Raw genomic sequence first — 14,894 nt, 5'->3', positions numbered from 1 at the left:
AACAAATACAGAAATAAACCAGGTATTAAGCCAAATATAAAAACCAATTGTTGCCCATAATGTGAGATTTCAATTTGGTGCATTCATCCTAACGATTTCACTGGCCAGAATTACTGCATGACAAATACACATTACTACTAACAATGTTCTTGTTTAAAAATTTATTACAAGATTAAAAAAGGGTACCCACTGCTAATCAGGTATGTAAATCATTTCTCTAGAAGGAAGTCAGAGGAAAGGCTCTTCAAGTTACCTATTTAAGGGACAAGACAATCACAGGTCATTCCTATTCTTCTCCCACCTTCAAAAACATTCTAAGAATTCCAAATTGTGTCTGTCATTCAGGCAAATCACAATTTGACATCACTCAAATCTGGTTCTCAGATCATACATAGCTACGTCAGTGGTGAAAATGATTGACATATTAAAGAAAAGCTGTTATTCTGATTAGGTAAATAACTGAGAAGGGATATCTGTGAGATTAGGTTGTATTTTAAAAAGCAGTATTTAATGCCAAGTTCCATAATCATGCAGAGGCACCTACCAAACTGCTCACTAGCATCCAATACGGTGGGATGCTGGGAGACAGGTATGCCGAGTGGGCAGGTGAAGGAGATGGCTAGCTGGTAGAGTTTGGTTACGGTGAGCAAGCAAGTAAATACACAGAGCATAACAACAGTCACTGTTATTTACAACGAAGGAAAGGAAAAGGCTACAAAACTGACTCTGTGGGACAGTACTAGAACTGGGAGTCCTGGTATAAGCTCATGACTGAGACAGACAGATATATAAAGGTACAGATGTGCATGAATTTACAGCAGTTAGATACATATTCCTACCTGCCTGAGGAAAGGCTTTAGAAGTAATGACACCACAGTAGCAGTGAACAGAGTGAGTGCCCCGATCTGGGTTTTTTAATGCTATTATCTACTAGGAGGATCCAGGGCTCTTTGGAGCAATGACTGATTTCTAAGCAGGGGCAGGAAAAGTAAAAGATGACCCTGGAACATCTTGTTTTGCCAGGTAACAAGGAAGCTCTCAAAAATGATGGGAACATATCAGAAGAATATAGGAATCAACAACCTAAAGAGGGTCCCACCAGCTAAATCTGGGACAATCAGACAATCAGAACAATGCTGATGGTAAAGAAATACATGAGGCCAATATAATCAAAGAGGAGAGAATGCCCATTCTTAGAGCAGAATGACAATAAAATAATGGAAATAGAAAATCACCATTTCAGGCAGGAGTAGTCAATCTAAGAAAGACTGGTGAATAGAGGTCTGCAAGACATACTGACACTATCCTAGAACATCAATGCTTCAAATGCTTATCAATTACAATGGGTAAAATGGTGATTTCACAGTAAGGAAACTTGACAGACACCAACAGGACCAGGTGATTAAGATTAACTTCACTAGTGGTAGCAGGGGTGGACACTGTGCCCCCTGAGAAGATGTACTGAGAAGAGCAGGACATTATTTCTGCGGGGTTCCAGCCAGGAAAGTATAACTTTAGTCTGGGCATGAGGAAACACTGCACAGATCTAGTGTGGGGATCATACTGCACACTATAAGGTCTATATCCATCAAAATTGCTGAGAATGTGACAAGGGAATAACTATTCCTGGAGTAGACTTAAGTGACATGACAACTAAATGCAACTGTGTGCCTGGATGAGACTGAGCCAAAAATGAAAAAAAGCCATTTTGGGGAGAACTGGTGAAAATCTAAACGCGGTCTGTGGGCTGAATGGCTTTACTTTATCAATGTTCATTTCCTAACTTGAAGGGTTCCATGGTGTTTATGTAGGAGACTGTTCTTCTTCTTAGGAAGTACACAATGAAATATTTTGGATTAATTAGGCATCACATTTGCAGATTGCTCTCAAAAGACTGGAAAAAAAAAACTGATGAAAATGGAGAAAATGCAGGGAAATGTTAACAGTGGGGGAATCTGAGTCAGGATACTCTATACTGTTCTTGCAACTTTTCTGTAAGTTTGAAATTATTAAAAAAAAAAAAGGGGGGGCCTCAACATGAGCCTTCATAAAGAGACAGCCTGTGACAATCCACACATATATTCGAATTTTTTCCTACACAGAAAGCTTACACTCATCAGCTTAGGAAAAGGAGTGTTTAGAAATAGCCTGACTCTTAAAGAATATCTGATCTGACCAACCAGTCCCTCTTATTGTTAAATAAACAGCTGCACTTATAATGAAAAATAACACATTTAGTTATTTTGCAACCAAGACTAGCTTGAAAAGAAAAAAAAGGTCAAGCATTTATTTCCTGTCTTCCAACTATAATTGCTCTATTTTACATCTGTGTGTGCTCGGTCATGTCTGACTCTTTGTGATCCATGGACTGTAGCCCGCCAGGCTCCTCTGTCCATGGGTTTTTCAAGGCAAGAATACTGGAGTGGGTTCCCATTTCCTTCTCGAGATTCAGATGCCATTAAGACAGGCAGACGGGAGAGTGGAAGGCAAGGGGGCAAGGATCAGAGGGGAGAGGGAATCAGAGAAGGGAAAACAACATGGGTATTAATACTTAGACTTACAGCATGCTAAGGCTTTTGATTTGCCACATTTAGCCCTAATAAAGACCTGCCATAGCATCCCCATTTTCAGATAAGAAAACTGAGGTTCAGAGAGGCTAATGTCTGTTTCAGTGACACAGAGATCCCATAAGCACTCTCCACCTTCATCTAGGATTCTTGTACGCTGATGGCTGCTCCTTTCAATTTCTGTTTTGTTTCTAAATATTGCTATCTTTCATGAAATTAACTCCCATTATTGATGAATCATAAATTTGAGAAGGAAAATTTTGACTGGTATATTCTAAGTAATATCCTTTCATACTGATATTACATGGCAGTGTCTTCCTTACCCAATAAAATACTGTTAAAAACCAACTAAGAAAAAGTCAAAATTTCACATTTATATACACTGGATCCCAAAGTTAGTGAATTACCTTGCACTACTTAATAAGCACTTCAAAGTCTTTTAAACAAGATGAAGGTTTTATTCTATCAATAAGAATAGTAAGTAAAACACACTCACCTTAATTACAATGTGTCCTTTCCTGGTTCCACTTCGATCCAGTTCACGATGCTCATGTACCATAACAATTTCTCCCTTTTCCTCAACTTTATGGGTATTTTTTTCAACATGATTTAAAATTCTCCAATAATCCTGCTGGGCTATGCAGACAAACTGTCCAAGAACAACGTGGGGACAATTAATAAACCTATAATACATAAATATATCACTATGCACCAAGGCAGAGCACAAAGGTAAGAACTCAAGTGACATCAGTTCTTTTTTATTTATCCCCTTTACTCCTTAACAAAAATCAAGGTAAAAAAGAAAAATAAATCACGCACAAAGAGACCAAAGAAGTTAAATCCGTGTGAATTCTGTTCTAAAAGGAGAAGTAAGCATATACTTCTTTCAAAACTGACACTATGCAAAGAAAACATGAAGCAGGAGTAAGTTAGAAACAAACAACTCAGAAGTTCCTATTTCTTCCTCTACTGGGGAAAAAAAAAAAAAAAGAGACTGAACTGGCTAATATCACATAGATATTTAACAAATAAATTATTGGGTATACTCTCTTTAAAATATGTATAGTTTAATTCCACAAATATTTGGATCAGATATAAAATCTACTTTCCTTTATTAACTGTGAGTTTTTCAAACTTATAATTCTCAAATTAAGCTATTTTATTTTGAGGAAGGAAAAAGGCTCAGCCATTTAAAATCAAGAAACAGAAGAATCAAAAAAAAAAAAAAAAAAAAACAAACCACCCCAGAAACAAAAGAACATACACTGCTATATTTAAAATGGATAACCAACAAGGACCTGCCGAACAGCACAGGGAACTTGGCTCAATGTTATGTGGCAGCCAGGGTGGGAATGCAGTTTGAGGGAGAGTAGATACTATGAGACTGAACTATCCTTCGCTGTCTATCTGAAACTATCCTAAATAATCCCCTTTACTCCAATATAAAATAAAAAAATTTAAAAAAAAAAAGAAACAAGAGAACATGACCAGAGATAAGCTTACCTGACAGTCATCTACTTTAGTCCTAACAACTCCATGCATGTACTGTTTATCCAGAGTGGGTGTGATTCCAAAACTATTTCCCATAAAGAGATTGTCAACTTTTCCATCTGGATAACTGATTTCCACAGTGCCATTTAAAATAACATACCATGAATCAAGCTATAGAGAAGACGACAGGTTTTAAGAATTGTTGAGAAAAGATGATTATATGTTAACTTTGAAAAACAATCAATACATATAACTCGTAAAATTTATAAAAGATCTCATTATATTATCAAATATTCCATCAGATCAGAATATATTACTAAATAACACCCTGTTTCTGTTAAGCAAACGACTACAGTTTATTTTACTCTTTCTTCTTTCAGTCACCCAATGAAATCAGGGACCCTTATAACTGACCAAAATACTCTAAGACAAAATAACGTTATGGCTAAGGCCACAGTTTAGTCACTTAGTCTTGTCTAACTCTTTGAGACCCCATGGACTGCAGCATGCAAGGCTTCCCTGTCCATCACCAACTCCCGAGCTTGCTCAAACTCATGAGCAAGCTCATGAGCAAGCTTATCACCATTGAGTCGGTGATGCCATCCAACCATCTCATCCTCTGTTGTCCCCTTCTCCTCCTGCCTTCAATCTTTCCCAGCATCAGAGTCTTTTCCAGTGAGTCAGCTCTTCACATCAGGTGGTCAAAGTGTTGGAGCTTCAGCTTCAGCATCAGTCCTTCCAACAAATATTCAGGACTGATTTCCATGAGGACTGAGTAGTTTCATATCCTTGCAGTCTCAAGAGTCTTCTCCAACACCACAGTTCAGAAGCATCAATTTTTGGTGCTCAGCTTTCTTTATAGTCCAACTCTCATATCCATACATGACCACTGCAAAAACCATAGCCTTGACTAGACGGACCTTTGTTGGCAAAGTAATGTCTCTGCCTTTTAATATGCTGTCTAGGTTGGTCATAGCTTTTCTTCGAAGGAGCAAGTGTCTTTTAATTTCATGGCTGCAGTCACCATCTGCAGCGATTTTGAAAATCACCAAGAAAATAAATTCTGTCACTGTTGCCATTGTTTCTCCATCTATTTGTGATGGACCGGATTCCATGATCTTAATTTTTTGAATGTTGAGCTTTAAGCCAGCTTTTTCACTCTCCTCTTTCACTTTCATCAAGAGGCACTTTAGTTTCTCTCCACTTTCTGTTATTAGGGATGTATCATTTGCGTATGTGAAGTTATTGATACTTCTCCCAGAAATCTTGATTCCAGCTTGTGCTTCATCCAGCCCAGCATTTCACAAGATGTATTCTGCATGTAAGTTAAATAAGCAGGGTGACAATATGCAGCCTTGACATACTCCTTCCCATTTTGGAACCAGTCTGCTGTTCCATGTCCAATTCTAACTTGCTTCTTGACCTGCATACAGATTTCTCTGGAGGCAGGTAAGATGGTCTGGTATTCCCATTTCTTAAAGAATTTTCCTCAGTTTGTTGTGATCTACACAGTCAAAGGCTTTGGCATAATCAATAAAGCAGAAGTAGATGTTTTTCTGGAATTCTCTTCCTTTTTTGATGATCCAACAGATGTTGGTCATTTGATCTCTAGTTCCTCTGCCTTTTCTAAATCCAGCTTGAACATCTGGAAGTTCAGGGTTCAAGAACTGTTGAAGCCTGGCTTGGAGAATTTTGGCATTACTTTGCTAGCGTGTAAGATGAATGCTATCGTGTGGAAGTTTGAACATTCTTTGGCATTGCCCTTTTTTGGGATTGGAATTAAAACTGACCTTTTCCAGTTCTGCAGCCACTGCTGAGTTTTCCAGATCTGCTGGCATATTGAGTGCAGCACTTTCCCAGCATCTTCTTTTAGGATTTGAAATAGGTCAACTGGAATTCCATCACCTCCACTAGCTTTGTTCATGGTGATGCTTCCTAAAGCCCACTTGACTTCACATTTCAGGATGTCTGGTTCCAGGTGAGTGATCACACCATCGTGGTTTTCTGGGACATGAAAATCTTTTTTTGTATGGTTCTTCTGTGTATTCTTGCCACCGCTTGTTAGTATCTTCTGCTTCTGTTAGGCCCATACCATTTCTGTCCTTTATTGTGCTCATCTTTGCATGAGATGTTCCCATGGTATCTCTAATTTTCTGGAAGAGATCTCTAGTCTTTCCCATTCTATTGTTTTCCTCTACTTCTTTGCACTGATCACTCAGGAAGGCTTTCTTATCTCTCCTCCTTGTTTCTGGAACTCTGCATTCAAATGGTATATCTTTCCTTTTCTCCTTTGCCTTTAGTTTCTCTTGACGTACTCCTCTGGAAGTAAGGCCACAAACTCTTGGAATTTGAATCCACTGACGAGCTGAATGAGTCTGGGAAAGTTGCTTCAGTTTCTCTACTGCTATAATGGGTGTAACAATATCACCTATCACAGAACATTTGTGTCAATTAAAAATGAGTTTATTACAAATCAAGTAATAAATAGCAATAAATTCCAGACTGGAATAATGTCTGGCAACATTATTAATAGCAAACATTGAAAAGGAAAAAAAAAAAAAAAAAGGAGCTACTGATTAAGAAAAGCTATTAAAAACCTGAATTTTAAGGTATACCTAAAAATATATCAAAAATTTCTAATGTTAAGAAAATACTGCTCTCAATTTATACCAAAGTATTTAATGCTCTAAAGAGACATATTGTAATGCCTACTGCATATCCATGAAAGACTACTTGTTCTCATTTAATATCCCTTTTATTAGTCTAAACTTTCAACAATTTTAATGTGATTTAAGGAAAATCTGGATTATCAATTCTTAAGAAGAATCAGTGGCAACAAGAATTATCTTTTCAAAACTGTGGGGTTTTGTTATTTCAAACGTAAAATATAATTATGATGAAATTTTACAATTATACAAATTACTTAAGGACAGGGCCCGTGTTGGGTTTTCCACCACTATCCTCAGTGTTTAGAATAGTAACTGGCAAAAGCAGGCACACAACAAAGTTTTGCTGACAGAACTGTAAAAAATTAAAAGACAAAATTTGTGGAAAAGTTATTTAAAATCCTACTGTTTGTATAGTTGTCATTAAAAGCTTAGTATTTTCCTCCCATGCTTATCTTATCTCACACTGTTGAACTATTTATTCTATGCTTTGAAAAAAATTTAATACTATATTCATTTGTTTAAGCTTTTTTTTTTTAGTATATCCCATGTTCTAAATGTTTTCTAGGATACGGGGAGAAAGCATGTAAATGAAGCTAGAGGTAAGGCCCCACCTTCAAAGACTTCTATCAAATCAAAGATTTCTATTACGATAATGTGAAAATCTATATGATATTATAACCTGTGGCCACATACTCATTTAGTTAACCACTGCTTATTTGGGGGACATATTTTGGTTATTTTCAATTTTTAATATTATACATACGTCACAATGAATACCTTTTGCCATAACTCTGAGTTTTATATTGTCTGGAGGAGAGACAGTCAGAAGGGTAATAATAGATCAGAGACTGTTAAAAGCCCATTGCTAAACGATTTTCCAGAAATACTGCTTATATTCCTATTAACAGTATCTATGACAATGTTCACTGACTGATATCTCACTAACAATTTTTATCAGTTCAATAAGAAAACCAGTGAAGTGCTACCTAATAGCAGTAACACATTTCAATTCCTCTGAATCCTCCCCTCCACCCATCCATAAGTTGCCATCCAAGCATTTTTGAAAACAAAACTGCCACATAAATGCCTCAACTTACAGCATTTCACTAGAAGGCACAGGTATGAATACACTTCCTTCGTTTAAAAAGAAAATGGGTAAAATAAAAAGGGTAAGGAGATTAAATACTTGATAACCATTTAATACTACTACAAATATACTAATAAAATAATAAGTAAGAATATCTTCAAGTCCTACAACTTAATTTGAGAAGTTAAAAACAAATTTGGTCTAATGAATAACTGAACATCTATTCTGTGTAAGGTCCATGGCCAGGAAATCGAAATTTAGACAAAATCAAACAAAATGAAACTCATCTCTTCAGAAATTGTAACTACCCCCAAATCAGCATTCGTTTAAAAAACTGTATAACTTTTAAGTCAAGATTTATATAAGTTTATGAAAATTAAACATTCTAAAACTTAGCTCCCACAACCAAGTAATGTGTAACAGTTATTTGCTAACCTACCTCTTGCCCATCTTCAAGAATAACAGCTCCAGCCTGCTCTACCACTTCAAAAATCATCACTGAGCAGAGTTCTCTCCTTACAGACATAGTCATATTTGCAAAAGCAGGGAGCTGGTGCATAAACTCCAGCAATTGTTCTGTTAAAACACAGAAATTCTAGTTCAGTGCTCATCAAGGACTACAGTTTAAAGATACAATAAAATCTAGAATCCAATACCCAATTTCCTAATCAACTTAGGAATTCATGATGCTTAACTAGAGAAGCCAAGATGCAAGATGACTGTTGCTTAAAAAAGTCTGGTTAATGGATACATTCTGACTCACACAAAAATATAGGCATAATGGAAGACACCAGAATTCACAACCTCCAGAGAAAACCTGGAAACTACAGGTTCAAATGAGGCTGGAGAGTTTAGCTAATTTTCCTTGCAGGAGATGCTATTTCATGGTGGTTAGCTTTAGTGATGCCCTTTGAGCTAATAAATTACTGAAAAGAGCTTTTGTCTGTTTCTTATGGGCTAGAGTTTTAAGTAGTTATTAATAAATGTCAGTAAGTAATTAAATCAGGGATAACAAATGTGAATACTACTTTAAGATTTGTCAAAGCAAATACAAGGTAACTGTCTAATTTAACCAAGAAATGTTTGAGTGCCTGAGTCCCTTTCCTTGTATAGATATGTGAGCAATAAAGACAAATATAAAGAAAAAAAGATACATTTAAGCAGTCAGCTAAAACTGAAATAGAGGAAAATTATAAGAAGTTATCAACCCACAGAAAACTGTAAGTTAATTATATTTCATTTTTTAAATAAACCTTGTAAAAAGTGCACAGTGTACAATTCTTTATCACCACTGAAAATGCACTTACATTTTCTGTCCAGAAAGCATTCACAACATGAGTCTCAACTGTAGGCTGCATAACTGTATGTTATTACCATGATAAGGAATGTTTAAACATACTGATCTTCACTCCCAGACTATAATTATTACTAGCAGTATTTCCTGATTTGAATCACAGCAATGTAACTCTTTTAAAAGAGAAATCTAGGATAAAATCTTAAATGAATCATAATATATGATACTAAGTAATCTTTGTCCTTAAAGATGACATTAGCATCTTTAATATTATTTAATCTCTAATGTAAAGTACAAGAAATTAAAGAAAAAGTCATAAAATTTGAGCTGGAGAGACAAAACTATGATTTCTTTTTTTAAATAACATTTGAAATCTTTTAAAATTCACAGACACTGGACACTGATGTCCTGTGTTGTAAATGTCTTATGGACATGAAAGGGAAAACCACTTTAATGCAATCAAAGCTTTTGTTTTATAAACTGGGGCAAACAGAATGTTAGGCCTCTCATCACCCAAAGATCATCAGGGTTGATTCAGCTGATCTGGTTGTCCAGGCAAGTGTCCCCTTCCTCCCTCACCGCTTCAAGCATGTGTCCCTCCTGAAGTTGTACGCTTAGTCAAGCTGCCCGATACAGGAGTATCTTGAAGAGAACATTCCCTGACAAAGGGGAACCGTCCTTTGGTTAAGGGTATAGGAGGAGCTGTGTTCCACAGCTATTACCTCTGAACAAGCTCCCCTATCAGGGCAGCTAGCCTCAAAGATGTCCCTAAACAAATCCGGCCTCTTGATGGTCATGTCTGGATGCAGTCCCCTCCCTTACTGCATGAGGGTTGCTTTGTGTGACAAACATAATTGGGAAGAAGCAATGACGTGTCATTCCTGAGGCCAGATCAAAAAAGACACTGCGGCATCTTCCTACTTCTCCCCTGAATTATGGCTTTGGGAGAAACCAACTGCCATGTTGTGAGAATTTTTAAGCCATCTCTGGAGGGGCCTGTGTGGAGAGGAACTGAGGTTCTATGACCAAAGCCACATGAGCAGCCACCTTGGAAGTAGACCCTCTAGCTCAGCCCAGTGAAGCCTCAGATGACTGTAATCCCTTCCACATTCTGACTACAACCATATGAGACAGAATGAGCCAGAATCACTCAGCTAGGCTACTTCTGAATTTCTGACCCACAAAAAATTTTCAGCAATAATGTGTCATCCACCAACAGGCTAACTATATATAAATTAAACTATAAAATTCCTATTGTGAACAGATGTATTTCTTACCAATGTCATCATCAGTTTTATCTGCAGGTTCTTTTTCAAGACATTCTCGGACAAGATCCCGCCCCTGCAGAGGATCTGTTCGATCAATGTCTTCATCTTCCTCTTCTTCATCTTCAGAATCAACAGGTCCTTCTGGAAGACGTGTTAAATCGACATCTCCTACCTCACTTTCGGTAGCCTATAGGAAGAAATCTTGATCACTTATCACTTCATGTTATAAAAATTATGTATTACAATTATGAATAAAATAAAACTATCCCTTCCACTAAATATCATCAAGAATTAGGCAACACTGTATGTCGTACCAAAAACAAAATGATACTTATTAATAAATGGTTCTCTGCCCAAAATACAGGCCATCATTTCAGTGTGACATCTAAATTGATAAGTCTAAGCCAGTAAGTATAAAATGGTCAAGAGATTAACACATCACTAAATGTATTAATACTTTTTTCCAAAAAAACACTTATATTCCTTAAAAGTACATTTCTCAAAATATGAAGTGAAAGAAAAAGACAGTTTACTAACAATCATTTTAGGAGTACCTTGTTAGTTTATGTTGGCTATTTTAAATAAGGTTATTATTCTTTCACCACAGGTTTAAAGTCTAGCAGAGGAGGAAGTCACATAAATTAAGAAATAAGTATAAAACAGGTAAATAACAGTACTGAAAACTGCTAAAATGCAACAACTATGAAGGACTGAACAAATACTTATCTCTTTCCAATACCTTATTACGCAATCTAACAATAAGCGTTACTCTAGGCAATCTTGAAGAAAATAAACTTATACAAACAAGCTGAACTTTGCAAATATACTAGTCTCAGATATTTGTAAAAGGATTACCAGACTGTAAAAAAACTGTAAATTTAAATGTCACTCATAGAAAACAATGAGAATGTATTTTGGGAAATAAAACTCTGCTGAAGTGGACTATTTGGCAATATTTCTAAACATTATACTCACTTGATTCATATTGTAACTGAAAAAGCATGAATACTGAAGCAGATATGAAAAAAAGTGAGAACATACAGGAATTTTCATAACAAATAAGCACTCATATATGAGTATTAACTGAAAACTACAGAACCTTCATTCAAATATTTAAGTCTCATCTCCTGTGTCAAACATCCACTCACTTGTTCCTCTCCAACTTAACCCACATATTTCAAAAGGAAACAGTGCCCTGTTTCCGGCTAGGTAAGCTAAGGGAGAAAGTCCTTTCCTACGGATTTTTGTAACTGGAGCTGGAGAGTAGAGCATCTTTTCTTCCCTGGTTGATGAACTGGAAGAATGTGATGCAGGGCAGCCCACAGCCACATGGGAATGCCTCTCTGTGGTAGGAGAAAATGGAATCAGCTGGCAGAGAAAGGGGTAGAGGAAGGCAGAGGAAGAACACTGAACAAGAGAGCAGACAAAAAAGAAATCAAGACAGACACAAAGCAACAAAAATAAAAAATCAAAAATGTGTCATGCAGGACAGAGATGGACAGAGCAGAGCATGTGCAGCAAAGATGACCTCTGACAGCAAGTGTCACAGAGGGCGAGGGAGGAAGAGCAATCAAGCTTCCGGGAGTGAAACGACTAGACAGACAGGGGCAGACACACTTGCAAGCATCCAGGTTCCTTGAGGTCGGAGCTGCCTCTGCTTTCTCTGGGGATCAGTAAATTATCCTTTCTGGCTTTTGTTAATACAAGTTAAGGCTCTGATACCTCCAACTGAAAGAGTTCTGATTTGTTTTATAAGACCATGTTCTATACTTCCTGCACAGCTTTCAGTAAAAGTTTTAACGAACAGTTAAACTAGATTAAAACACTTAGCTTGAAATCTTTAAGATTAGACAAGCTGGCTCTTAAGAATCATAGAGGGGCAATCCAATCTTACATTGCCTAGCATGTTCCCTTAAGTCATTTTGACTATGAAATGTTAGTATTCAAGTGAAATGCATTTCTAAATGATGTATCTTTGGAACCAGAAACTTGCTAGCAAGTTACAACCTCTTTTCAAAAGTAAGTAGTTTTAATTTAAATGTGTAGATACTAAAATGCCTTTTCCAAAACCCAATCTATTTACAAACACTGATTTTAACCTAAGAAATGAGTGTTAGAAAACCACTGAAGTAATATTTTTCAAACAATTAAATTTTTCAGAATTTAAACACTTACCTCTGGTATAATAGTCTTTTTCTCTTCTATCAAGTTTTAAGGATAATCTACCTTAAATTTGAGTTCTTAACTACCTTGTCTTCAACTCAAGCTCAGGTTTTCATCCTCTGATCCAGATTATTTCAACCTCATCTCATTCTTACCTTTTAGATTTTTTCTGATAAAAAGATGGATAACTCACAATATTAATAAAGGCAAGATGCAATTCAGTTCTGTGGACAATAAGGAAGTCACTTGCATCACTTGCATGAAAAATGAAGGTACTAAAGAAAATAACTTTTTAGGGAGAATGAAAATCATGGGTAGGGATTGGGAGCAGGCTACTAAGATAACTCTTCAGAACTTTCTAAGGCCATCTGAAAAGGAAAGAATATAACTATTTTTATCATGTCTTCTTTTATTTAAACATTTTTTCAAAAGAAAAAGAATAAATAAAATTAGTTAAGAGAATATATTCAACTGCTAAAGCATTCAGAGCCTATAAGAGGGATGATGTGGTAAAATAAGAATTAAGAATAAAAAATAATCAAACAGTGACCAGAAAAATGCTAGAAAATTAAAAAGGTTTTCATAATTAAAAAATAAGCAAACAAAAAGTTCAATGTCGAGTCCAAGGTCTTAATCCCTGACTAAACAAAGAGAACCCAAATCTTTAAGGTAAAGGTAGGTATGATGACCGTCAAGACTGGAAGTCACTATATGATGCTGCTCAAGATGCAGTTCCTAGGAATGAAGTTTCTTTAATAATTAAATAAGATTTTTTTAAAGTAGTATCCAGTGTCCAGCATACAATATAAAATTATTAGACAAATGAAGAAGCTAGAAAATGTGACCATAACCTGGAGAAAAACCAACATAAAAATATCCAAGAATGATGAAATTAGGAGACTTGAATTTTTGACATTTAAGTAAATTCAGGGATTTAAGGTCTGGCCTTTGAACTATTTTATCCCAGCAGCTGGGATATAGCAGACCCTCAGAAAGATGATGATAAATGGATTAAGCCCAGGGGGAAAAAAGGTATATTGGTCAAAGGGCTAAAAAGTATTACACGTTTTATGTTTTTCTTTTCTCATAGTATGAATGTGTCTCTGTGTATATGTATAAATATAATTTGGTGAGGTAGACAGTCTGAGATGGTTTTCTCTTGACTTGGCCTGCTCCAAATAAACCACCAGAGGATATTCTTTCTCTGTCTGCATCTACATAAACAAGAAGCTACTATGAGAAGAACAGATTAGAATGAGAAGTTACACAAATTATAGAAGCCACATTTTCAAATTTAGAGCAAAGATTAAGCAGAACCTGAGATTTTCAGTGCTTATCTTTACTGAATTCCCATTTGCAATATTTCATTCAATCTTTTTCATGGATCATTTACTCCTTAAGTTTCCTCTTAGTCTTTCTAGTCAGGGCAACATGAAATTAATCCTTCACAGTAATGCATTCTAGGCTGGCCCAGTCCAGTATCTCTACAACAGGTCAGGTAGGAAGGCAAGGTCTCCTTTGTTCTGGATTATCAATCAGTTAGTAGTATCCTATGCATTTTCCCTGGAAACAATACTGATTTCTATTTTCAAATGTAATTCAACTAAAAACATTTCTAAATTGCTTAACTGCCAACACTGTGCTTAACTCAGCATGAGATACAAAAGGAAGAAACTGCACACTAAAAGTAAATTATGATGATGAAAAGATCAAGCTTACAGGTAACTACACTAAAAAGTTACACTATAAAGTTTCATATAGTCAAAGCTATGGTTTTTCCAGTAGACATGGACAGATGTGAAAGTTGGACCATAAAGGCTGAGTGCCAAAGAAATGAGAGTCCCTTGGACTGCAAGGAGAGTAAACCAGTCAATCTTAAAGGAAATCAACCCTGAATATCCACTGGAAGGACTGATGCTCAAGTTCTAATACTCTGACTACCTGAGGTAAAGAGCTAACTCATCGGAAAAGACCCTGATGCTGGAAAAGAACTGAAGGCAGGAGAAGGGGATGACAGAGGATGAGATGGTTGGATGGCATCACCAACTCACGGGACATGAGACTCAGCAAACCCCAGGAGATGGTGATGGATGCCAGGGAAGCTTGGTGTGCTGCAGTCCCTGGGGTCGCGAAGAATTAGACTCAACTTAGCGAATGAACAACATCAACAACAGCAGCACAACATAAAAAAGCAGAGTGAAAAAACTGATAAGACCCACAGAAAAACTGCTGTGGGTTCCAACATGTGAGAGGCAATACAAAAATGTCATCTACGTGGAGCTGCAGGAAGGACAAAATTACGAAAGTAGGACTAGGTAAAGATAAGCTCATTCGGGGAATAGCATATGTATTTGT

The 14,894-nt window shown here is 36.4% G+C and overlaps 1 protein-coding gene across 1 annotated transcript in view; it reads right to left on the bottom strand.

The window, feature by feature from the left end:
• RAPGEF6 (Rap guanine nucleotide exchange factor 6) overlaps positions 1–14,894 on the bottom strand; it is a 215,657-nt gene that overhangs the window by 74,556 nt on the left and 126,207 nt on the right. The window contains exons 8-11 of the mRNA XM_052644367.1: positions 10,386–10,563; positions 8,254–8,390; positions 4,071–4,229; positions 3,064–3,216 (exon numbers count right to left, since the gene is read on the bottom strand). Coding sequence (XP_052500327.1) covers positions 3,064–3,216; positions 4,071–4,229; positions 8,254–8,390; positions 10,386–10,563 — 627 coding nt within the window. The remainder of the gene's footprint in view (positions 1–3,063; positions 3,217–4,070; positions 4,230–8,253; positions 8,391–10,385; positions 10,564–14,894) is intronic.

This window comes from Budorcas taxicolor, chromosome 7 (genome assembly GCF_023091745.1).
Source record: "Budorcas taxicolor isolate Tak-1 chromosome 7, Takin1.1, whole genome shotgun sequence".
Lineage (NCBI taxonomy): Eukaryota > Metazoa > Chordata > Mammalia > Artiodactyla > Bovidae > Budorcas > Budorcas taxicolor.
Note: the sequence above shows the minus strand (reverse complement) of the source record. Positions and strands in the feature narration are given on the sequence as shown.